This window comes from Uloborus diversus, chromosome 2 (genome assembly GCF_026930045.1).
Source record: "Uloborus diversus isolate 005 chromosome 2, Udiv.v.3.1, whole genome shotgun sequence".
In the NCBI taxonomy this organism is placed as follows: Eukaryota; Metazoa; Arthropoda; class Arachnida; order Araneae; family Uloboridae; genus Uloborus; species Uloborus diversus.
Window position 1 is genome coordinate 94,134,824 of NC_072732.1, and position 24,174 is coordinate 94,158,997.

The 24,174-nt window shown below is 32.5% G+C and overlaps 1 protein-coding gene across 1 annotated transcript in view; it reads left to right on the plus strand.

Annotated features, from left to right (window-relative positions):
* LOC129217177 (protein SSUH2 homolog) overlaps positions 1–24,174 on the plus strand; it is a 70,333-nt gene that overhangs the window by 2,552 nt on the left and 43,607 nt on the right. Inside the window, exon 2 of the mRNA XM_054851440.1 lies at positions 1,092–1,255. Within this exon, the coding sequence (XP_054707415.1) occupies positions 1,092–1,255 (164 nt within the window). The remainder of the gene's footprint in view (positions 1–1,091; positions 1,256–24,174) is intronic.

Genomic DNA, 24,174 nt, shown 5'->3' on the forward strand with positions numbered 1-24,174 from the left:
TAACTGTACCATGTAATTTTGTTATAGTATTTGTAGGACTGTAAGTGCTATTTGATGATCATAAATTAAAAAAATGTACATATTAAAATCATTGAGACTGGTTCAATGTGCCCTGCAGCCTAACGAGCCCATCTCCCCCCACCTATTTCATCCACACTTACTTTCTTAAATTCAATTAAATGTCTCCTTTTGCAGTCGAAGCTAGTTGTCGTAAACCAGTGTTCTTCTATGCTCTCAAAATTGTTATTAGTTATATTGTTATTCATGAAACAAAGAAATATGCTTAACTTTGTAGATTCTTTTATAAAACAGTTTTCATTCAAAGCTAAGTACTTGCAATATGTATTCCTTCACATAATTCCTGTTGACCATATTTTGACGTTGTGATATTTATCATTAAATTTTTAATTAAATGTAATATGAAATTATATGTAAGAATTTAAATGTTTCCTTTGAGTATGATTCCTTTTTTTAGTGTTTGACAAAGTTCCTAAAAGAAGTATTGCTTCCTCAGTTTTTTAAATTTTGTATAAGTCTTCATGTGCCACTATTAATACTCTGCCATGTCACACTGGTGGCCATCCCTGCAGTAAATGAAGTGCATTTTTGAGTGTAGCATTGATGATTTCAGTTCAAATGTACATAGATGAGTTAATGCTTTTTTTAAAAAATGCTGTACAAGCCTGTCATTTAAAGGGATCAATTGCCCCTTCGCCCCCCCTCCCCTCCCGGCTTTGAAAAATTCGATGTTTTTACGCATAAATGGGCATGGCTTTTACTGTTTCCCAATACAATTTTCATTATACACCCTTTGCCCCCTCCCCCCTCCGGATAATTTAGAAATGACGGGCCTGATTTTGTGCTATAGTGAGGATGACTTACATTCAAGTTCCCATACTTGGGGGAAGTTTTGATTTATTGCTTTTAGGGGAGCATATTAATCATATGTTTTCAGTTTGTATAAAATATCTATTTTAAGGAAGAGCCTTAGTCCTTTATTTTATTTAGGATGCATTTAATAAAGTAAATTGTATAAATCCTTTCTTTTCTGTTTGTTCTATTTATTTATGTCAAGTTTCTTCTTCTCATAGCAACCGATGGACTTCTGAACAGCAAGTAACACCAACTGCGCCTCCTTTGTCTGCTTTGTACGAAGTGCCAGCATCCTTAAGATTTTCAAATGGCATTCATGGTGAAGTAAATGTTATTAGACCTACTGAGAAAACAGCTCAACATAATATGGGCATCAACCATGGTGAGTCTCTTCATTAATTAATATGTTTTTCAATTAGTTTTCAAAAAATTGCAATCATGTATTCAATAAAATTTCAAAGGTGTAATGCCACGTGCTATAATATTTTGATTTTCATTCATACAGTTTGTGTCATGATTGGTTTAAAATCACCTTAAGGTGTAAGTTTTAATTTATGTATTATACTATGGTTTCCAATTTTTATTTATATTTTTTTTCTATCTGGTTGCAAGGTGCCAAGCTTTACTAACGAAATTAATATGAAAGTCAAGGCTTTTAAGTGTACAAAAAATATTTATTTTAGCAACATGGACATACAGACAAGGCCAAGAGCTTTTTAACTGCTTGCTTTTTATTTTCATAATACGGTTGTCTAACATAAAAAACATAACATAACAGTTATGATTTTATGATTAACTCCCTATTTAAGTTTTGTTTCTTTAGTCAAACTGCAGTGGCTGATCTTTGATGTTTCTGAGATAGGGAAAAAATTTGAAACTGCTACCCTTACCTATCTTTCGTCAAGTTAAAATGGTTCAAGTTCAAGAGCACAAAATAAGAAAACAATTTCTAATTTGAATTGGCATAAAGTTCAAATATTGCTGTTAAAAATGTAATCCAAATATTTGGTATTCAGCCGAATATTCGGTTCAAATTTTAACCATTATTTAGTATTCGGTAAAATATGGTATTCAGTGCATCTAATTGAAAAGCTATTCGGTCCACTTTTATTTCTCTTTGGCTTTTAGTAGTGTTAGGATATCCAAATTATATGCTACTTATAACTCAGTGACGGTGCCAGGGGACTGAAAGATGACTAACACAATGCCACTCTTCAAGAAAGGATCTAAAGGTAATGCAGGACCTTTTAGTCTGACTTCAGTGGTTTGTAGAGTTTTTGAAACTTTGATCAAAATTGCAACTATGGTTTCTTAGAGACTAATAGGGTGTTGATTATTTTTTAGTCTGGTTTCAGGAGAGGTGAATCCTGTGCTACTAATTTATTGCATTTCTATGATAAGGTTACCATGACTTTTATAACAAAAAGTGTGTAGATGTTGTTTATACAGTCGATGTTCATTATAACGACGACACATCATAAAGGCCATTCCATTATAACGACCAGTGATGAAAGCCCCAACTTTACCCCTATAAACTCTATGTTAATTTGCTTTAGGTATAAGGACCATTCTGTATCGTCTTATCCAATACAGAGACCGAATCCCGCAGACACCATTTCCTGCGTTTTTTCCAATAAAACAAATTTCTAACTTAAATGACTGTGATCATTGTTTACGGACAGCTGCATAGAGTCTTCAATGTTCAATAAAATTTTCAGGAAGGGGTGGGGGTGGATTGGACTTGCCACTCACCACAGTACAGAAAAAAAAGGACGAAGGGAAAATTTCCGGATTCCTAAGGAAATGGGGTTGATAGATGTATTGGTAGTTTGGTGTTTGAATCCATGGTTTTAAAAGTTTGTTTCTGCACTCAACAAAGGTGAAGATTACAAAGTCGATAACCTTACAGCTTTGCATCTCTCTAAAGCAGTAGGGAATGAAGTCTGAAAAAAGACCATCAAGAATTGCTTCCATCATTCTGATTTTAAAAAGGAAACAGAATCTACTGCTGTAGTGATGGGTCAGACAATGGAAAATAAAAATTTCGATGAAGATGAAATGCTGTAAGACATTTCTAAAAAAAACAAAAAAAAAAATAGGATGAGCGTTAAACTTTGACGATTGCGCTAAAATCGATTGTGATTTAGAATGTGTCGAACATCTGTCAGAAGATGAACTATTTCTCGATATTGTGTACAAAAACAAATTGATGTATCATGATCAGATGAATAAGAAATTGAGACTTAAGTTCCTAGTATGAAAAATGTTTCAAATGCTTGAGGGAGTTTTAAATGTTTCTTTGAAAGGCAAGAAAAGCACTATTTATCATAGATAACTGAAATGGAAAGTTATATTTTGCGAAAATCATGTATGTAAAAAAGGCACACAACTGTTTCTAAATTTTATTATCAGAAAATAAATGATTTGTAAGTATGTAATAAATTTGTTCCTATATTTTCTACTTTAAAATTAGTTTAATATTTTTTAACAATATTTTGCACTCATAATTTTTTAAAAATTCCTCTGATAAAAAATAATTTGCTCATTTAACTAGGATGTTTAAAACAATGGCAATTTTATTGGACGGAACATGCATGTGTATATTTTTTTAATTCCACCTCTTACAATGACCACTCGTTATAAATACCTTTTTCTGTGGGACGGAGATGGTCATTATATTAAGAGTTGACTGTATTGACTTTCGAAAAGCTTTTAATAAGGTAATGTATATTGCTCTACTCAGCAACTAGCTGATATAGGAATAGGAAAGTTTGTAGGGTTGTATGCCCTTAGAACAGAGTGCTAGAAGAGGCTGTATTAAGCGACGGGGTAGATAGCTTTAAGAGGGCCATTGATCTTCTTTGGGGACTAATAAATTAACTAGGACTAACCTGGCTTGTCCCTGTTGCTCAACATCAGGTTTGTATTTGAGTTTGTTTTTGTATTTAAAAAAAAAAAAAAAACGTTGAATTTATAAAATGAGAGATAAGTTCAGTACTGAGAAATTTTTTTTATGTAATTTAATTGTTTTAAAGAAAAGATAAATACCAAAACTTTTAAATGTGCAGTTTTAGTCAGTCATTGGCGGTGTTTGGAAAACAGGGTCTGGAGGGGAAGGAGAAAAATTGGCGGCCTATGAAATTTTTAAATGGATGTTTACAAAACAAGTTTGGAAAATTAAATTTGATGGTATGGTGCAACCAGGGATGGGGAGTTGGACTGAATTTGGATTAAATAATTGGAGTTGGTAGAAAACATCCCAACTCCAACTCCAGGCTGTTTTTTTAAAAATTTCACCGACTCTCCTAACATTTTAAAAAACTGACGATAAATTGACAATGACATGTATACTGCCGTGGGTCGTGCTAAGCACATTGTGGTATTTATAAGTTTTAGCAAAATTGAGTTATTGTTACTAGGAGCTCTTGTTCCAACTCCATGGAGCTCGCCTCCCCCTCCCCCCACAATAAATTGTGTTTTTGTGTGTCATTTTTTAGAGGGAATGGCAAATGATTTTACTCGAGGAGCGCTGATAAGTTTTTGAGTGTCATTGAAAATTGAAAAAATGGCAGGCTTTATAAAACTCTAAATATTAGGGAAGAATATTTAATGTACCAAAAGATGGTCTTATCTGCTTAGACTTGCCTTTTCAAGATTTAAGAGAACTTCTATGACGGTATGTAAAATATAAGGGGAAGGGGGCTTTAAAAGTAGGTTTTAGATTTAGTCACAAGCAATGTGTGTCCACTGCATGACTCCAGGACCGTAGCCTGGGGGCGACATTAGAAAGCAATGCCTTGCATTTTGTAATTGATACCCCACCTATAACATTACACATAAAAAAGGTCAAATTCCGAGAGAAAAGACCCTAAAAGCCCCTTTCTGTGACATCAACAAAGATACACTGAAATTTCGTTTTAGAAACTTCAACTTCTAAAAATTTCGGGCGGAGAGTACCGAATTCCATCTCCTCAAAAGGGGGAAGAGACGGAGCTTGGTGCTCATAAGGTATCAAAGGCGGCCAAAAATCGTATGTTTAGGACTTCAATGTTGAAAATTTTTCTTCAGAGAGCTCCTAACCCCACCCCTCCCCCTAACGTTATCAAATATAATCTACAGTAGAATTTTAATCTAAAAAAATATTAGGGGAAGAAAGCTTTCAAACCTCGCCTCTCTCTAACATCGCTTAAAGGCGGACTGAATTGCATTTTCCAAACTTCAATTTCGAACAAGTTCGGGGAAATGCTCCGAATCCATTTTCTAGGGGAGAAACCACTAACCCCCTTCACCTAACATCTTTGAAGATCATCTAAAATTGTGGTTTTAAAATTTCAGTTGAAAAAAAAAAAAAAAAACTGGAGGAAAATCTCTAAACCCCATCAATGCCTAAGATGGCCTCAAAATGCTTAATGTTTCGATGCACGATGCATTTTCATAAAATGGCCTCAAACCTCCCCTGTCCTTAACATCACCGAATAATGTCTAAAATTGTATTTTGGAACTTCTATTTTGAAAATTCCACAGGGGAGTTCCGAATCAAATTCCTTCGCCTCACATCATCACAGATGAAATACAGTTGCATTTTCAAGAACATTACTTCCGAAAATGTTCCATTGGAGAGCCTCTTTTCCCTAATATTATTTAACATGGTATTAAATTGTAGTTTTGAAACTTCATTTTCAAAGGGGAGGGGATAAATTCCTTGAATTCCAGTTCCAAATTTTTTTCTCCAACCACGTTTTTTGCAACAAAAAAAAAAAAAAAAAAAAAAATGCTTGTAAAGGACTTGATAAAAGCATTCAGTAAGAATGAAAAAATTAGAAGTTTAGGTTTTAAATGAAATTATCTTTGTACACAAAAGTTGGAGTTTGCTTTTGACTTGAGGAAATGAAAGAAGTTGTAGCGTCAAAGACGTTAATGATTTCATCAACATTGAAAATAACATCGCAATCTGCTCTCAAGCGACTGTAAAACCCTTGACTTCAGAATTAAAAAAAAAAAAAATAGAGAAGTTCAAGTGAGGATTGCGATGTTGAGAATATGGATCAAACTCCACCTCGCAACACAGAAACAATCGAATACCTGAAAAAAGTTCGTCAGTATTCTATTTAACATCCATTCAAGGTACAACAGACGCAGATTTTAAAACTTTAAGTACGGCAGAAAAGAGATTTACTTCCCGTAACCAACAACTTCATCAATCAACATTGATGAATCATTTTATTGTACCAAAGTAAGAGAAAATAAAACATGGTAACTAAACGGGAGTCCCCCCCCCCCGTTTTCTTTTAAAAATTATTTTTTAATTTGATACTAATTTATAGGTATCAATTTCATAAGATATTGTTTTTTAGTTTTTTTTTTTTTTTCTCTCTCTCCTTTAGTTAATCCCACTCCACCTAAGTTGTCGCTCCGCATAAGTAGTCAAAAAATTTTTGGTCCCTTGAGTAAGGACTTAACGAGGTTTTAGTCAAAAAATCATTTTAAAGTCAATTTTTTTGGCTCTTTAATTTACCAACTAATGATTTTTCGCGCAAAAAATAGTTTTTCAGATACGAAAAGAAAATTAAACTAAACGCACCTAAAATTCAAGATAGTGTCGCGGGTTCTATGGTCTAAAAAGGAAAATTTCTGAGTTTCAGTGGGGGATATATTCCCAAATTCACCTCCCTGGATACGCCACTGTCTTTATTAACTTTGTGACAAAGGATAGAAATAGAATTCAGTGATTCTTCCCGGCTAGTTTTCAAAACTGAAGACTTAATGACGCCTTTGACTATCTTTGGTAACATTTGGTGAAAAGATGAGATTCAGGGACAATCCCCTGAAATTTTTTCGAAATTGAAGTCTTGAAAATAAGATTGTAGGCCAACATTGGTAACGTTAACGGGATAAAATTCAGTCCTTCCCTTGGCCATTTTTCGAAATTTTAAGTTCCGACAGCAGGAACGCTGATTACCTGTTTCAGACAATCCTCAATGATGTTAAGGGGAAGGTTTTTGGAAATTCTCACCGAAAATGTTTCGAAATTGAAGTTTTAAAAGCGAAATGTTAGATGATGTTGAATTAATCATTTAATGATGTTGAAGTGTGTGGATGGGTTCGTGGGTGTTTCCCTGGAAATTTTTCGAAATTGGAGCCCTGAAACTGCAGTTGTAAACCATCTTTAATTACATTAGAAAAAAAAATGGTGTCGGGATACCCTCGGAATTTTTTCATGATTGAAATCCTGAATACGCAATTAGACTATCTTGTATAATGTCAAGGGAAGAGATGGGGGTTTGAGGACTCTCCTTCGAAAATGTTTCAAAATTCCAGTTCCGAAATCCCGGTTCTAGATTATCTTTAACATTTTTGACTTAAGTGATATTTTACAATGACGCCCCCAGTCACCTTTTTCACCATATTTTATTTAAATGTTATGCCTCAGCCTCCTAAATCTCTTGATTCCTTTTTGGTTTACTTTTTTTACCTATAAAATTTTAGAACTACCAGTGTGACTTTTCTTGACGATATCTTAAATCTCTCTCTCTTTTAACTTTTCTCCTATTTAAAACATGCAATCGGTCCATTTGTTTTTAAATCTACTTAGCTGTAATTTTCATGATAATATTTTGATTAAAAAATATAATTATAAATATTTGGAAGGGACCCTTAGCAAATATGTGTATTCATCTATTATCCTTTTAACAAGGCTCGCCATGGGTTCTAAAATATACTGAATACTTTATTTTTTGTTCAAAAAACGTTTGAAATGTACATTTCAGTGGCCTTTAGCTAGGTAATTTTAATGATACAGATCATCGGATGTCCCTATATAATATTATTACGTTACATTTTTCTATCAAAATATCAGCAAAAAAAATGCTTTTTATTATTTTTATCCTTTCAATGACATTTTTTTTTTTTCACTTTTAGTTTTTAACGCCTCTGCGAGGTATTATTTCCTTTTCCTTTTTTACATTTCTAAAATAAAGCACCCCCCCCCCCCCGATGTCCCTGTGCTAAAGAGAAGATTTCAAAAAAATATCGCATAAAGAAAGACCTTTTTTATAAATTAGGGCCTGTGATGGGACCGGGACCACAGCGAATCTTAACATTCACGGCGGTCCCGCCTGTGACCCCAAAACAGAACGGTAAAAGAGAAGGGGTTCGAATTCCAGTCCCCACTTACATTTTTAAATTAGCTGTTAAAGCAGTTTCGAATTCAACGTCCATGTTTTGAAATTTGCGTGGAAAATTGTGTTTTAGTTTTTACATCCCTTTTTATCGGATCCCTTGGAGTTTCTTAAAGATTATTTATGTTTTTGATTTTTAAAACTCTAAACAATTTTGTTTTTCAATTGTAATATCAATTAAATTAAAAATAAATAAATACAGTGGCTCCCAAAAGTGTTCGTACACCTACGACTTTCAATAAAATAGGACCCTATCATTTGGTTAGAATTAATATTTTGGAATAGGTATTTAATTATAAGATCTATGATCAATTTTCAACAAAACGACATGAAAATTTTTTTTAGTATTAAAACTTAATTTTTTTAATCAAAAACCAAAAAGTGGCGGAAATTTTATCTCACAAAAGTTTTCGTACACTTTGCAACATCAACAACACCTTTTAAACGTCTGGGAATAGATTTCATTCTTTTTTCTTCCTTTGTTTTGCGCAATTTCTGAGTAAGTGTTCAACCACACTTCAAGTCTTACTGTTTCTAGCTCTATTTTCGTTTCAAAGCCGTATTTTCGTAATCTAGCCTCCAGATATCTCTAAATATGTTACATTAAGTACAAATCTGGAGATTGAAGGGGTATTTTCTAAACTTTAGGACCGTTCTGATTAACTGGCCCAACTAAGTTCTTGAGATTTAGTTCCAAATTTTTTCTTCTATTTTCAATTATGCAGCAATGTAAACAAAACTGTTGAATTCGTTTTAACTTGTAAGTAAGATGTAATTCCGAAACGTTTTGAGCTTATTTATCGTTGATTTTGCGACGAAATGTGTAAGCTTGCTGTTTTTCTCCCGGCCAAGAAAATTTCTGCGGGAAGAGGTCCCATTTAATCCAGCTAATCAGAGAACTTGGCGAACAATTTTAGGTAAAAATTAAATGTAAAAATTTTCATTTAACTCTGAAAAAGCATTTACAGCACTCAAAAGTGAATTTTTCATAAATTTTTTAACTGTAAATCTCCGATCACACGCGTGGTTAACTTTGCCGGTTGACATTTTCTTACCTTGTTTTCGGTCGGATTCTTTTATTTAAAGCATTTTATCGAGCACTTTACTATATAATAGAACAAATTAACTAATTTAAAGACATTTCTAACCAATTTACCGCTACTGTGAGGAAAAAATTCTAATTTCGAATGGTGTTTGTGGTTTTTCACGAATACCAGCCATTTTAAAGTAATAAGCACAATATTAAGGAATAAATTAACAAAAAATTATAGCCAAATGATTTTTAAGGGTTAACACAACGCAAAAATATTAAAAAAACGACACATGATAATTTTAGACATTAATTTATTCGAAAATATTTAAGCGTACGATGACTTTTGTGGCGTATTATTTCTCTGTCTCTTCGTTTTTTTTTTTTTTTTTTTTTTTGACTCATTTCAAAAAGAAAGACCATAAATATTTTGTAAAAACTACAGGGTTTTCTCTAGAACAGGGGCTGTCCAACTGGCGGCCCGCCACCACATATTGTGCTGCCCGCCTACTTATTATTCAGCATTTTTTATTTATTTATTTATTTTTTTGACATTTTATAGTATCAAGAAGCTTTGGAGACTACATTCTTGGTCAAGCCGGGGTCTCGAAATTTCCTCTTGATCGTTCTTTTACTCCTTTAATTGTATTGGGAGAAAAAGGTACAGGACATCTACAGGTCAAGGTCAAGCAGTCCTACCCTGCACGCTGGTGTTCAAACGAATTCCTAGAAATAGTATTGTCTCGCGTGGGGGAGAAACATTTCAGATAAGCAAAACCTGCTGCAATTAGTTAAAAATAAACACCCCCCTCGCTGATGCGAAAGTACTTTATCGGCGATGAACTTTATCAAGAATCGTCCACAGGAGCTACCTCTCCGACAGTTCATTGTTAGACCTTTTTCGGCTGGCAACGACAAACATCGATGGTGATATTCTTGCCCTTGTAAAGAAATCGGATCGGCCTCAGTTTTCCCATTATATAAAAGCAAATCGTTTTATAATCCTTCTGTTTCATTGCTTAATAATGAATAATTCAACTATTAATTGTTATTGTGTAAGAGGTTATTGCTCAACTTTTTCAAACTGCGGCCCGCCAGGTGATCAGTGACAGGAATTCTGGCCCGTGGGCTCTTTGCAGTTGACAGCGCTGCTCTAGAATGACATAGGAATGATGCGAAAAAATATTGTACTTCATATTGGAATTCAGTTTTGCAAAAAAAATTTCAAAGTGTACGAACACTTTTGGGAGCCACTGTATGTTACTTTTTTTTTTGCAGCCTCTTAAAGGTGTTGTCTCATGGAGCAGGTGCCCTATCCTTCCCATCCTCCCTCCCCCACTTTGCTCTAACTTTTACTATTTTTCGTGTTTAATTTCGGACAATCAAATATTGAAAATATAGCAGTCATAGATTTTGAAAAAAAAAATGCATTGGAAGGAGAATTTGAAAAATACTAGAGTTAAAATTTAATTCATTCTTTTAATTCACAGTAATTTGTGGACTATTTGCCTATGATTATATTGTACTCTGCCCAATAAGAGGGATAAGGGGGGGAAAAAAAGCGAAGGTCGATAGTTTGATTTTTTCTTAATGTTCTCTTATAGTTTTGTAGTTCAGAATGATGTAAATATTTCTTAGTTTTTCTGTTCAAGATAAGCAATGTCAGAATATACAGTTCAGGAATCCCAAATCGATGATTTGATATAGATACTCAGTCAGTCCAGATTTTTTTACCTCAAAAGCCATTATTTATCGAAAAGGGGGAGGTCTTTCAAAATTCATTTTCCTACACCCAATTGTGATGTTACCTGCCACGTAACGGACTTTTGTGTCACTGGATACTGGCTAATTCTCAAGAAGAGAACATAGCACAGTTCATATTTTAACTCTGGGTAACTATGTAAAATTATAAACAATCAATAATTTTTCTCAATAAATATAATTAATATTATAGTATATTGCATGCATCAAGTATACTTCACCTGTTCCTAATGTTGAATTGTAAATGAGATTTTAATAATCTTAGCCCAATCGTTTTTATTATTTCTTCTTTGTCAACATTACTATACAAAGTTGCAGTCTAAAACATTGGCGCTATTGCTTAGCATTAAATATTTCTTGAGAACTGTTCGGCCTAACTTGAGTTTTATAAAGGGCTTCATGGCTTCACAGCTGGAAAAAAAAAAAAAAAAAAAAAAAGACGACCTAGGCACGCAGTCTTTTAGCTTCGAATGGGGTTGTTTCCTTCATTCAAAAGTAGTACTTTTTGTCACTGAAATTGATAGGAAAAAAAAAATTAAAAAAAAAAAACATGGACCCAGAAAATACTTTTATTTTCCCAACAGTTATTTTTTAATTATTTTTTTAAAAATGTTCGATTTTTCAAACAAGGCGTAGTCTTGATGACGTCACAAATGATGCTCTTTGGCGCATTTTTCTACCACGTTTCCACGTTATGATAATCAAGAAGCGAATTAAAATTGCGCTCTACATTTGCTATCAACCATATCGTTACCAGTAGACGTGAGTAAAGATACGAATAAAATATTTTGCACTGTGAATGGCATTTCATCATTTGTGATGTCATCGGCAGAAGCGTAAATAATGAAAGCGCGCCGATTAAAGTAATTTTTTTAAAATAGTAAACTTAGTCAAATTATTTAAAAAAATGGTCAGATCCTATGCTTTTAAGCATGGTCTTTCAGAAAAAAATACTTTTAAAATTTTGGAAACGACCCCATTGCTTCCTGTAAATGTGGCTTTCTGATGCGGGTATTATAAATGCAGTGAAACAAGATACTGCTTCGAAGTTAAATGAATGCATATATTGGCTGTTTTATATTATTTTTTTATTAGAAATATTTTAGAGTTCCAGAAATCCACTTAGCATATAAAATATATTTTCAAAATTTGTTGCTGTGAACTATGTTTTCAAAGAGACGACAAGAAAATTTCCAAAGCATCCACCATTTGACGACTCCGACTCTTTCATTTTTGATTATGTAATTGAAACAAACTTTAAAATTTTCAAAAGTTCAGGTGTTTTCTTTCTTTCTTTCTTTTTTTTTTTGGATTAAATCTCTTTTTTCACCACTTTAAAAACAAAAAGGACAGAGGCGTTTTTCTGAAGGGGAAAGAGACCAAGGGGAAAAAAAAAAAAAATGGGGAGAAAAGCAAACTTTTCTCATATTTTGCTAACATGCTTTGGCGCTTTCATTTTGTTGATTTAGTTGTGAAGCACGTTTTTTCTCCCTTTCCACCCGGCTCTTTCTAAATATATAGGTATTCCCAACAGATAATTCTCGGCAACCACCGGGTGAAGAAGTTGTGGAACGATCCTTTGGAGGGCTACCAACAATGCGTTCTGTTTTACGCATTCGCGTATGAATCTCATTCAGAAGTGTTGAAATCAGACGGTTAACATTTCCTCAAATGTGTGGATTTCAACTCTTAAAGACTTATTTCGTTAAGGGGAAAAATTGACATTTTGCCATCGATTGTAATCTCAAATATTTAATTACGAACTTTCAATTATTATTAGATCGTTTGCTATGTAGTTATGACTGCACTGGTGATAATTTTTAGTAGTGTTTTTTCCGCTTGAAAGTTAATTGCAGCAGCTTTTTTCGAATTTATAAGAATGGATTTTGAGTCTGATATTGAAAAAAATAATTTGTAGAAGTTAATGAGGTGATTACGCGAGCATATTTTTCTTCTTTTTAATTTTAGTCTCAGGGATTATATTTTATTTTCTATATTCGTGAAATCTTAAGGTGTTTCTGAACGGAACTTTATTCTTAATATGAATCTTCCGATTGAAAAATAAGAAAATTCTAATTGCTGCAGAAATGTGCGGTGAAGAATATTCAGAAAAAATAACTAACACGTTGGATTTTGCTTTAATTTAAGAGCATTTATGATTACTTCAAGTATTTGGGAATGCTCTGAGAACATATTACTATCTTAATGGATACTCTTCCTACCGGGACTATAAGTCGAAGATCGTCGTATCGTCGTTCCCTGACACCTGCCAGAGGAACAGGTTCCTACAAGAGACAAACGAGCTTAAGAGGTAAATCTGAATATGTCTGGATTTATTTGTTACTTTATTTATTTTAGCATTAAAAACTTCGTAAATCGTAAAAATTACTTAGAAGTATTTTTTATCTTATAAAATTTAATTAAAATAATTTTGTGCTGCGCTCCTTTTGTTGTTTTTGCACATGAGGCAAGGAGGAGCAAAGAGATGTAAGTGAAAAAATTAAAAAATTGGAGATAATTAGTACAAATGGTGGGAGAACCTCTTCTCTGTATTAGGGCAAGAGATGGTTCTAGTTACTCAAGTAGGTGCTGCTATAAAGCATGATTTAGAAAAAAAAAATTCAATGAAAGTCTACCTAGGATCTGAATTTTAAACTCGTTTTTTAAGAAACTTTGCAAAGTCCACTTACATCCCTTCGCTTCTCACTGCTTCATAAGAACCGCGCTTAAAGAGTGAATATAAATTAAACTTTAGCTTAATGACTGTATTGGACTTAGTTGAGGTGTTGCCGATCAAAATTTTAATTATTTGTATTCCGCTAAAAGATGTTTAATAGGAATAAAACAAAACGTGTTCGATTAAAGATTTTTTGAGTTTTCATTTTTATGGCAGGTAATTAGAGGTAATGTTAGTGTGTGATAACAATTGCAAAATAAAAGTTTTCAACTAGTCTAATATAGGGGAGAGGGGGGCACATGTGAACAAAAACGACATTTTTCTATGTTTTTCATTATTGATTTGAGATAAAAAAAGAAAAAGGTGCTAAATATGATAAATCAAACATTTGCTAATATTTTCATGCAGTTATCCCCCTTCTACAAGAGGAAATTCCAACCTAAAAATTAATTCTAAAATATATTACATTTTGTTCACATCTGCCCCGGTGGGGGGGGGGGCAGTTGTAAACACACCTGGGGCACAAGTGAACAGATACATAAATGGTATAAAATGCACCTAAGCATATCTTTAAGTACTCTTTATTACACATTAATAAACACAATGAAAATATAAATATTGAGTACATAATAAATTAACTTGATTCAACGAACATTATAGCCTTCAAGTTTTACAGAAAACGAAACTGAAGAAGCAGCTCGATAAGTGCGACCTAAAATTGTAGGTGGGAGTAATTTTAGCAGAATATCATCAGTGTTTACCATCGATGTATCATCTGTTTCTGGAAATACAAAGGTTTCATTCTTCTGCTTCCTCATGAATTTAACATTTGCTTCATCACTCTCCATTTTCTCGATACGGCCAACATAGTGAACTTCTGTCTTTTTTGTAGTGAATTCTACGAGGACAAAGTCATTCACAGCTAAATTTTCTAGTGCAAGGTTGACTTCAGCACAAATTTCTTGATGGCTACTCTCTTTAAAGCTAATGTCGGACTCGGAGTCACTGACTACAACCTTTGACTGCTCCTTTTTCAACAGTTCAGCAAGTTCTAACTTTCTTTTCTTTGCAACTCTTTCACATTTTATCTTCATTTTCTCTGCCTTTTCTTCCATAGCTTTGACAACAATGTCTTTTTCGGGAGTGTCTGTCAAAATTCTTGATTTTCTTTTTTGACGCTGCTTACTTTTTCCTAGAGTGGAATCGTGAAATTCTATTCTAGGCAATGGTGTCGCACATTCTGGGGTAGGACTTGAATGTGCATTGCAGCTGGTGGAGGCATCCTCAGGATTAACTGGCATTAAGCTTGTTATTTGAATTGGGATGAAATTAGCGTCAGTAAAAGCAAGCCGAGATAACGGCCAAATTCCTGGTTTAGAAAAACCCGATTTAATATTTTTGGATGTAAAGGCTGCTGTGAAAGCTGGTGAAGAACACTGACCAATTTCATATATAGTTATTCTTTTTCCTGGGTGTAATGTCAACCAGTCATTGAAAGAAGTTTTCAGTGCAGATTTAAAGGGGCCATAAACACCTACATCCAAAGGCTGCAAGCGATGTGAACAATGAGGGGGGAATGTAAGGAGTACTATTCCATTCTAATGACAAAATAATATTACATCCAAACTGATATGACTTTCATGATTATCAAGTAGAAGCAAAACAGGATTTGCTGCGGTACAGCGTGAGTACTTTTGGAAGTGTTTTACAACTTCTAGGACGATATCTGCTGCCATCCATCCAGTTTTGGATACTAACCCTAAGCTTTCTGATGGTGCTCCATTTAAGAAAATATCTTTGTATCTTTTTCTTGGGAATACAAAACAGGAGGTACAGTGTTTCCCATTGCATTAACTATAGCACAAAATGATACAAGTTCACCTCTCTCGCCTGAAACATTTTGTCCAACTTGTTTCTCTCCACAAACCGCGATCACTCTTGGAGCCTCCAACACAGTCGCAATACAGCTGATACTAACTTCAATCATTAAAATTTTTAATTATTCAATGTTTCTTAGTTAGCCTAATCAAATAAAAAAAAATTAATCAATTTTTGAAATTGAAATAACTAAAAAAAAACAGTATGGGGCACATGTAAACAGTTCACACGTGCCCCTACATAGTGTGTTCACATGTGCCATATAACAACTTAAGCCTAATCTGATAAAAAAAACAATATTCCTTTCAAATTTTTTTTTTATAAATAGAGTACAAAAACTTACTTTATAAATCCCACTTCAAAATGAATAAAGTTCAAATCACAATAAAGATAGTGTTGAATGTGTTTTTACTCTGAGAACTGGAACATGAAAGTTTACTGGCACCTTCCAAAACAGAAGTTATTATGATAACTAAAAAACAAAATGGTTGAGGTCTTTGAAATTTCAGGCAGCATACAGTACTACTACTGCCATCTACATAAATTTTTTTCAGATTTTTTTTCTCATGTTATCTGGATAAAATATGGTTTGTTCACATGTGCCCCATGTTTACATGTGCCCCCCTCTCCCCTACCAGTATATGTTCGCAAATCCGTGATAAGAAAAAATATTAATAGTAAGTTTTAAATGTTGATATTAATAAGTTAGTGTTAATGTTAACATTACTAGTAAGTTAAAAGTCCAGAGTAATAGTGAATCATTGCTCTGGACATTTTTTCCCCAGCGTATGAATTGAACTTCGGTTTACTTTTTGTATTATTGAACACTGCATTATACAACAGGGTGTTCTGTTTTAACCTGCAAGACCTTTATTTTTGCAACAGTTAGTCCGAGATGTATACTTCCAATTTCAAAAATGTTCAAAATCAGATGCAGAGTTAAGATATTGAAAGTTTGAAGGAAAAATTAAAATGAGTCAAAAAATACAAAATTTAACTTTTTATACAGACTTTAGGTTCACTAAATAATATTTAGAGAAATAATCTCCATTGAAAACTATTATCGACACAAAAAACTTGACATTTGTGCGACCAAAACAAAAGGAGATATTCCAGTTTAAAGATTTAAAGGGCCATGTAGAAGATGAGATTGGAACTTATCGCCCTTTCAGAAGAATGACAGGTCGTCAAAGTAAGAAAACCAAAGTATTTATATTTTTCATTGCTATTCAAAAATAAATGCAAATGCTATGCCGTGATACGCAAAAACACACTACGAAACCTCGATCAGTTTGAAAAACCACACTCTATGCACACATATAATTTTAAACACTTGTTAACCAATATATTTCCCCCCAATACGGCAAGTGAAAAGTGGTGTAAGTCACAAATTGCTGCGTTTCATATCTCGGTGAATATTGGTCGTACTAATTTCAAACTTTTTGTGTTGGAATTATTTTTCAATAGAGATTATTTCCCGAAACATAAGTTAGGGGACCTGGGACCCGTATAAAAAGGTAAATTTTGTATTTTTTGGCTCATTTTTATTTTTACTTCAAACTTTCAAATATCTTAAATCTGCATTTGATACTGAACATTTTTGCAATTGGAAGTATGCATCTAGGACTAACGGTTGCGAAAGTAAAGGTCTTGCAGGTTAAAAGGGAACACCCTGTATATATTAAATGTTACTATGAATCATTCACTCTTTTTCAAAAGGTTATTTTAGCAGAAGTGTCTCCATTACATCAAAAATGAGAAATATATGAAAATAAACAAATTATTAAATTTTATTACGTATTTCACAGATGCTTTCTTGCATATTCCAAATCAACCTCAAATCAACTTGGATCAAACGTCCCTCAAATGATAAAGTTTGGCCCAGTTTGGATGCTCTTGGGAAAATTACAAATAAAAAAAATACTGTAATATTTAAGTTAAAAAAATAATGTAAAAAGTGGCTAGACATAGACATTACAAGGAAACAAAAAATATCAATTTGGAAATTTGCTAATGATCAGAAAAAAATAGAAAATTGTATTTGTGAAAAGCGGGTCATTTTTCCCTACTCATTAAGCTTTCCGAACAGGTGATAAAATCAAATTAGAATCAAAGCTATTGTCAAGCCAATAAAGACAAAGACATGAGGATTAATTGCCAAATGTTTGAAATTGACATTTGATTCATTGAGTTCAACAGTACTTACTTAAACCATAGCGTCATTTATATTTTTTTATAATTTTAAATTCAATTAGCTTTTTTGTAGCAATTACGAATTGCTTATTCATCTCATCTGACCGTTTTTGATGTTCCTATGATTTTTCAGATTACCATAGCAACGAGAATAAGTATACAGTCGACTCCCGCTACAACGCGATCCGACTTACGCGAAATGGCTATAACGCGAGATTTTCAGGAGCAACGAATTTTAGAGCTAAAGCGAATTTTTCGCTCTCAACACGAAAATATTTAGAAAGGAATCGTGATGCTAGGTTTCGGCTTTGTTATTGACTACTAAACATTAACTTCGTGAATGTACTGCTATCTTTTCAGCATCACTGACTGCGCAAGTTCCCACACACCGCACTATAAACAATAAACATATCTTTATTAGTGTATATATATCACCACTCATTTTTCATTTATTTATTCTAAATATGAAAGGTGATGAAACATTGTAGCATCTAGGCACGTTGTGTCATCTAAAGTTTAAAGATAGGAAAAAAGCGAAAGTTTGTGACAATTTAAGATAAGGTAAAGATTCCCGATACGCTTGAACAACTAGAAAGTGGGTGGAAGGTAGCACGACAATTAGGTACGGGAGTGAATCTTTCATACGCATAATTAGAAGTCAAGAAGAGGCAATCCGTATAAGTTCAGACTTTAGTTTTAATTAGCTCGCAGAGTAATGTTTCAGCAAAATGCAAACAATATGAAATTAAAATCAGCTCTTGTATTGTAGATTATAGAGACCCTGAAAGAAGGGTGTTACCGTAGATGTAAATGTTATAAAAGTAAATGCGAAGCTACTGTATTTAAAAGTATATTAGAATGACGATCAGATTGCGCCGCATAAATCATCATCTTCATTTTTTAAGTTATAAAAGTAATTTATTGTATATATATTGTGTATTGTAATTTATAGTACTTTTACAGTGCAGTGCTTTATTATAACTACATACTGTACGTACCGTACTGTTTCATCTTTATGTTTCTCTTCCCATTAATCATTGATTTTGTGCATCGTAACAGTATTTTATTTTGAATAATGCAGCTTTTTAAAAAAAATTATGGTAAAAATTCAGCTCTTTATGTAAGAAACGGTAATATATTGTTAAAAAATGGTCTAAAACACTTTAAAAGGTGTTTAAAAATGTCGAAGTTAATGGGTAAGTTAATGAAAATATCATATACACAACACTTGTTTACAACGCGAAATTTCGACTTACGCGAACAAGTCTTGGAACGCATTTCTTGCCTAAGTCGGGATCCAACTGTAGCTCGTTGATTTTAATATTTATTTAGAGAGACTAACTTTTGTCAGGGCATAGTTACAAATCGTCATTCAAGACTTAACTTAAGCAAATTTTACATTAAAAAACGCTCCCCCCCCATTTTCGTAAAGTCACGTTTTTTCTAGAAAAACACTTATATGGATGAACTTATTAAGCAAAACTTCAATTCTCAAAATTTCCAGATTTCTAATTTCCATCGTTTAAGATTGATAAGAAAGGAAAATAGCACAACGGTATATGCTTGTAAATATAATCTTTATGATAAGTGTAGGGTGCAAATTTTCCATAATATCCATATCCTTATTACTGCAACCAAATTACCATTTCTATTTTTATGGATATGTCCCTTCTAGAAAATAATCATTCATAATATGACGGGTACAAATTTCTACTCCATTTCCATTCCATCCATTTGTAGAAACAAGAAACCCAACGAGTAGGGTCTTATCCCAATTTGTGATTGCGAAAAACATAATTTGAATTCAAGACGTCAAAATTCAAATGAATGCCAGGGGCAGAATGCGGTTTTTTTTTTTTTGAAATTATATTTCTTTTTGTCAATTATTACTATTATTTTAGACGTTCAATTGTTTCAGGATTATTTTATTCACAAAAAGTTCCGTCGAGAACTAAACGAACGTACTTTCCAGTGTTACCAACATCGATTTTCTAGCATAAAATAAATATTTTCTTGATTAACTGAGGTTTCAAATTGTGTCATATGTAGCTTTTTAACATTTAAAACTGATTTCAAACAACAAATATGCATTTCTTATGCGAAATAAATAAATAATGATATAGAATATATATATATATTAATTTCAGTTTTTTAAATTTTTTTTAGGTTATTTTGCATTAAATTTCATTTTCAACCATTAATGAGTTTTCTACTGGGAAGCACTTTAAATTAAGTATTTTGTCCAGCATTTAAACGTATAATTTTAGGAAGTCAAATTGAAAAACAGAATTACAATAAAATAATAACAACGAGAATTCGCAACTCCAATTAACAAAAGGGGGCGCTACAGCCACTGTCTAATGGCGGAAGAACAAATGCCGCAACTTATAACTTGCTTTGAAGCTTAGTGACTCACAGTAATTTTTCATCGTGTTTGTGGGAAACTTTCTTTTCTATTCCCTGTGAAATTACATTACATCACAAACTGTCTGAAGCCTGTAATTTACCCCAAAGAAAACACGTGGAACGGAATGTTTTACCCTTTTTTTTCGGTAGTATTGTTAATCACCGCAAGGTTAGTGTATCCGAGCTCGTAGTTGCGAATAAAGTAACAGCATTTCTTATACAATACAAAGGCAATTTTTTAAATTGTTTTTTATTAAAAATACTTTTAGTCACATGCATGGCAAAAAAAGAAAAAAGAAAGAAAGAAATAGGGTAGGGAAGGAATCAAATATCTAAAACATAATCGTTTGCGGCTCTTTCTTTAAGGTAAAATGCTAAACATCTCGATTTCGTTTCTTTCTTTCCATTGCTAAAACTGAAAAAATAATATTAAAAATTATTAGTTATTGTTTTTTTTCTTCTTTTTTTTTTTATTTCTAAGAAATTACTTCAAGCGATAGATATTGGTAATAAAGTTAGCTTTGGGTGTTATTTCGAATAGTGACAATAACGCATACCACGAGAACTCCTATTGATCCCTTTTGCCAGTTCAGGCTTTCTAACGGAAATATTTTTCAAGCAGAACATAAGTGTATACCTTATATATCTTGTTTTATACTTTTGCCCGATTTTTCGTTGCATTTGTCGCTTAAATATCCCGCTGTTTATTTGAGAAACTGACTTATCTTGTGTGAACTACATCTAATGCTATGTTTCTAAACGGTTTTTGAGTGGAAATTAAGTTTTACATTTATCACAGTCCTCAAGAATAGTTGTTAAACAGTATTTTTTCCCCAAAGGATAGACTTGGTGTTCTGTGAGGCCATTTAAAGACTTAAACATGTGAAAGTATCGTGACTTTAAACAAGGAGACTCTAGAGAAAGAAAATTTGGAAGACCTCTTGCCAAAAGTTGGAAAGATTCATCGACGGGAAGCAGAAAAAAGAAAAAGAAAAAAAAAATGCATAAACATATATTCCTAATTTCATGACTGCGGGAAAAAAAAGAAATAAGGCATCATTCCAAAAAGAATAAGTATACAAAGATACCCTTTCGTGCACCCAAGGATTTTATTCTTGAAGGACGCTATAATTTATACCAAACATGAAACCAAAAATAGAGCTTTCAAAGTAAAGGATGTTCGGATGGAAATAGATTTTTTAAAGAATTTATAATATTACTGAATACTTGAGAAATATTGAACCAAATAAATAAAAATAATCTACTAAAGAAATTTTCTGCGAAAATTTGTATAATTATCAAAAACTATATACAGTGGCTCCCAAAAGTGTTCGTACACCTATGACTTTCAATGAAATAGGCCCCATGCATTGGTTAGAATTAATATTTCGGAATAGGTATTTAATTATAAGATCTATGATATATTTTTAACAAAACTACACGAAAATTTTTAACAAAACATTAAAACTTAATTTTTTAAAAATCAAAAACCAATAAGTGCCGGAAATTTTATCTCACAAAAGTCTTCGTACATTTTGAAAAAATGTCAAAAAATTAGTAAATAATCTAAATTTTTACAAAATTATTATTTAGTAGAATATCATGCAGTATCAACAACAGCTTTTAAAGGTCTGGGAATAGATTTCATTGTTTTTTTTTTTCTTTTTTTATGCAATTTCTGAGTAAGTGTTCAGCCGCTCATCGAGTCTTACCGTTTCTAGTTCAGTTTTCGTTTCAATGGTATATTTTCATAATCTAGCCGCCAGATATCTCCAAATGTGTTCCATTAAGTTTAAATCTAGCGATCGAGGAGATATTTCTAAGTTTAAGGACAATTTTTGAGGCACCAAACGCAAACGTGTACTTCTTATCGTTATTTTGATAAAAAACAAAGTTGTTTCCGATTACCAAATTTTGGGCTAATAGTTTAAAATTGTTTTTTAAAATATTTAAATGAACAACATGATTCATTATTTCTTCAAAAAATTCTAAATTTCCAAGTCTTGATGCAGTTATGCACCCTCACACAAGAACACCTTCACCGTCCTGATTAACTGATCCAAATAAGTTCTTAAGATTAAATTCCCCAATTTTTCTTCTATAAACAGATATTCAACAATTTAACCCAAAATATTGAATTTATTTTCATCTATAAATAAGACATTTTTCCAGAGCGTTTTGAGCTTATTTATCATTGATTTTACGACGGAAAGCGTAAGCTTACTGTTTTTTGCACGAACAAGAAAATTTCTGCGGGAAGAGGTCCCCTTTAATCCAGCTAATCAGAGAACTTGGCGAACAATTTTAGGTGAAAATTAAACATAAAATGTTTCATTTAATTCTGCAGAAACTTTTTTCAGCACTCAAATGTGTATTTTTCATAATTTTTTTAACTGTAAACCTCCGATCACGCTTTGTTAACTTTGCCAGTTGACCTTTTCTTACCTTGTTTTCGATCCGATTCTTGTCTTTAAATCATTTTATCAAGCACTTCACTATAGAATGGTATACATTAACTAATTTAGAGATATTTTAAACCAGTTAATGTCTACCGTGAGGAGAAAAAATCAAATTTCGAACCTTGTTTGTTGTTTTCTACGCATACCTGCCATTTAAAATATTAAGCATAATATTAGGGAATAAATAAACAAAAAAGTAAAAGCAAATGACTTTACAGTGTCATTACAGTGCAAAAATAATTAAAAAAAAAACACGTATGATAATTTTAGTCATGAATTTATTCGAAAATATTTCAATGTACGATGACTTTTGTGGCGTATTTTTTCTCTGAAATAAAATCTTTCAATATTTTGAAAAAAAAAAAAAAAAAACTACTGGATTTTATTCAGAATGGCAAAGGAATTGTGTGAAATAAAAATAGGACTTCATATTCGAATTCAGTTGCGTTTATTTTGGTTTTACTACAAAATTTCAAGGTGTACGAACACTTTTGGGAGCCACTGTATATAGTGTTATTTTTCACGTGCAAGTATAAACTGTGATGTTGGGGGGGGGGGGCGCCATTCACTGAAATAAGTGGTTTATTATTGTAAAATTGATGAAAATTTAATGTTATTTGGTTTAAAGCCATCTTTTTGAGAAAAACAATGACACTTTTTGAAATAAAGGTGGTAGTTGAAATAAAGGTGGCCTTTTGAATTAAAGACTTGGTAATTTTGTTAATATTGATCATCGTCATCGTGACTGGTATAAAATGCAATTGTATAATTAATTCCTTCAAAAGACGTATTTTATTTTCCGTTTTCATACGAAGTGAAAAGACAAGTTATTATTATTGTTATTTATTTTATTATTATATTTTTTAATAGGGAAGTTTTCGATTTTTCAATTTTATTTTTATATGATAGAGTAACATGTATGAACATCATAGGTGAAAAAAAATTTGCGATACGATAAGTAGTTTTTTTTTTAATTAATTTTTAAAGTTCAAGCGCTTGTGACGTCAAATGGCTTAGGAAGTGACGTCATGCGCTCGTCCGATACGGGAGAAGCCGAAGGACGTGCTTCGAAGTTGGCTTCGAAGACGAAACGTAAAAGGCTTATCTCCTCGCATTTAACTCCTCGCGTTTCTGGAACATTAAACCTCTATTCCTCTAGGAAATATTCGAATATCATCATTGATGTTACTTGAGGAAGATTATTTAGATTGTGCTTTAACGAATCCGGCATCCATAGTGTGTTCAAAAGGATTATTGAATTTCTAAAAAACAAAAATATCAGCGCTCTCGAAATGTCCCTAGCGAAAACAAGGGATCTTCGGCGGAAGGCTGCCCATTAGTGCCCTGTGACGTAAGCTCGTGACGTTTCAGAAGAGCGCACTTTTGCTCCTGGATTTTTAAAAATTCATTAAAAATCAATCACGGTGTTTTAAAATTCGGCGATGATGAATTTTTTAGTTTTGAGGGTCAATTGCAATTTCTAATAGTCAAAATATGAACATTTAATAGCAACTTCCCTATTAATTAATTTTTTTTGTTATTTTTACTTATTTTTATTTATTTATTTATTTATTTATTTGCATCTGGGGTGTAAGAATTATATATATATTTTAATTTTGATAAAATTTAAGCTTTGTTAAAAATGTGCAATTTTATAAATTTGTGTTAGGAAAAACTAATATTTATTTTTACTGCACCATTTTAACACCTTAATTTGCA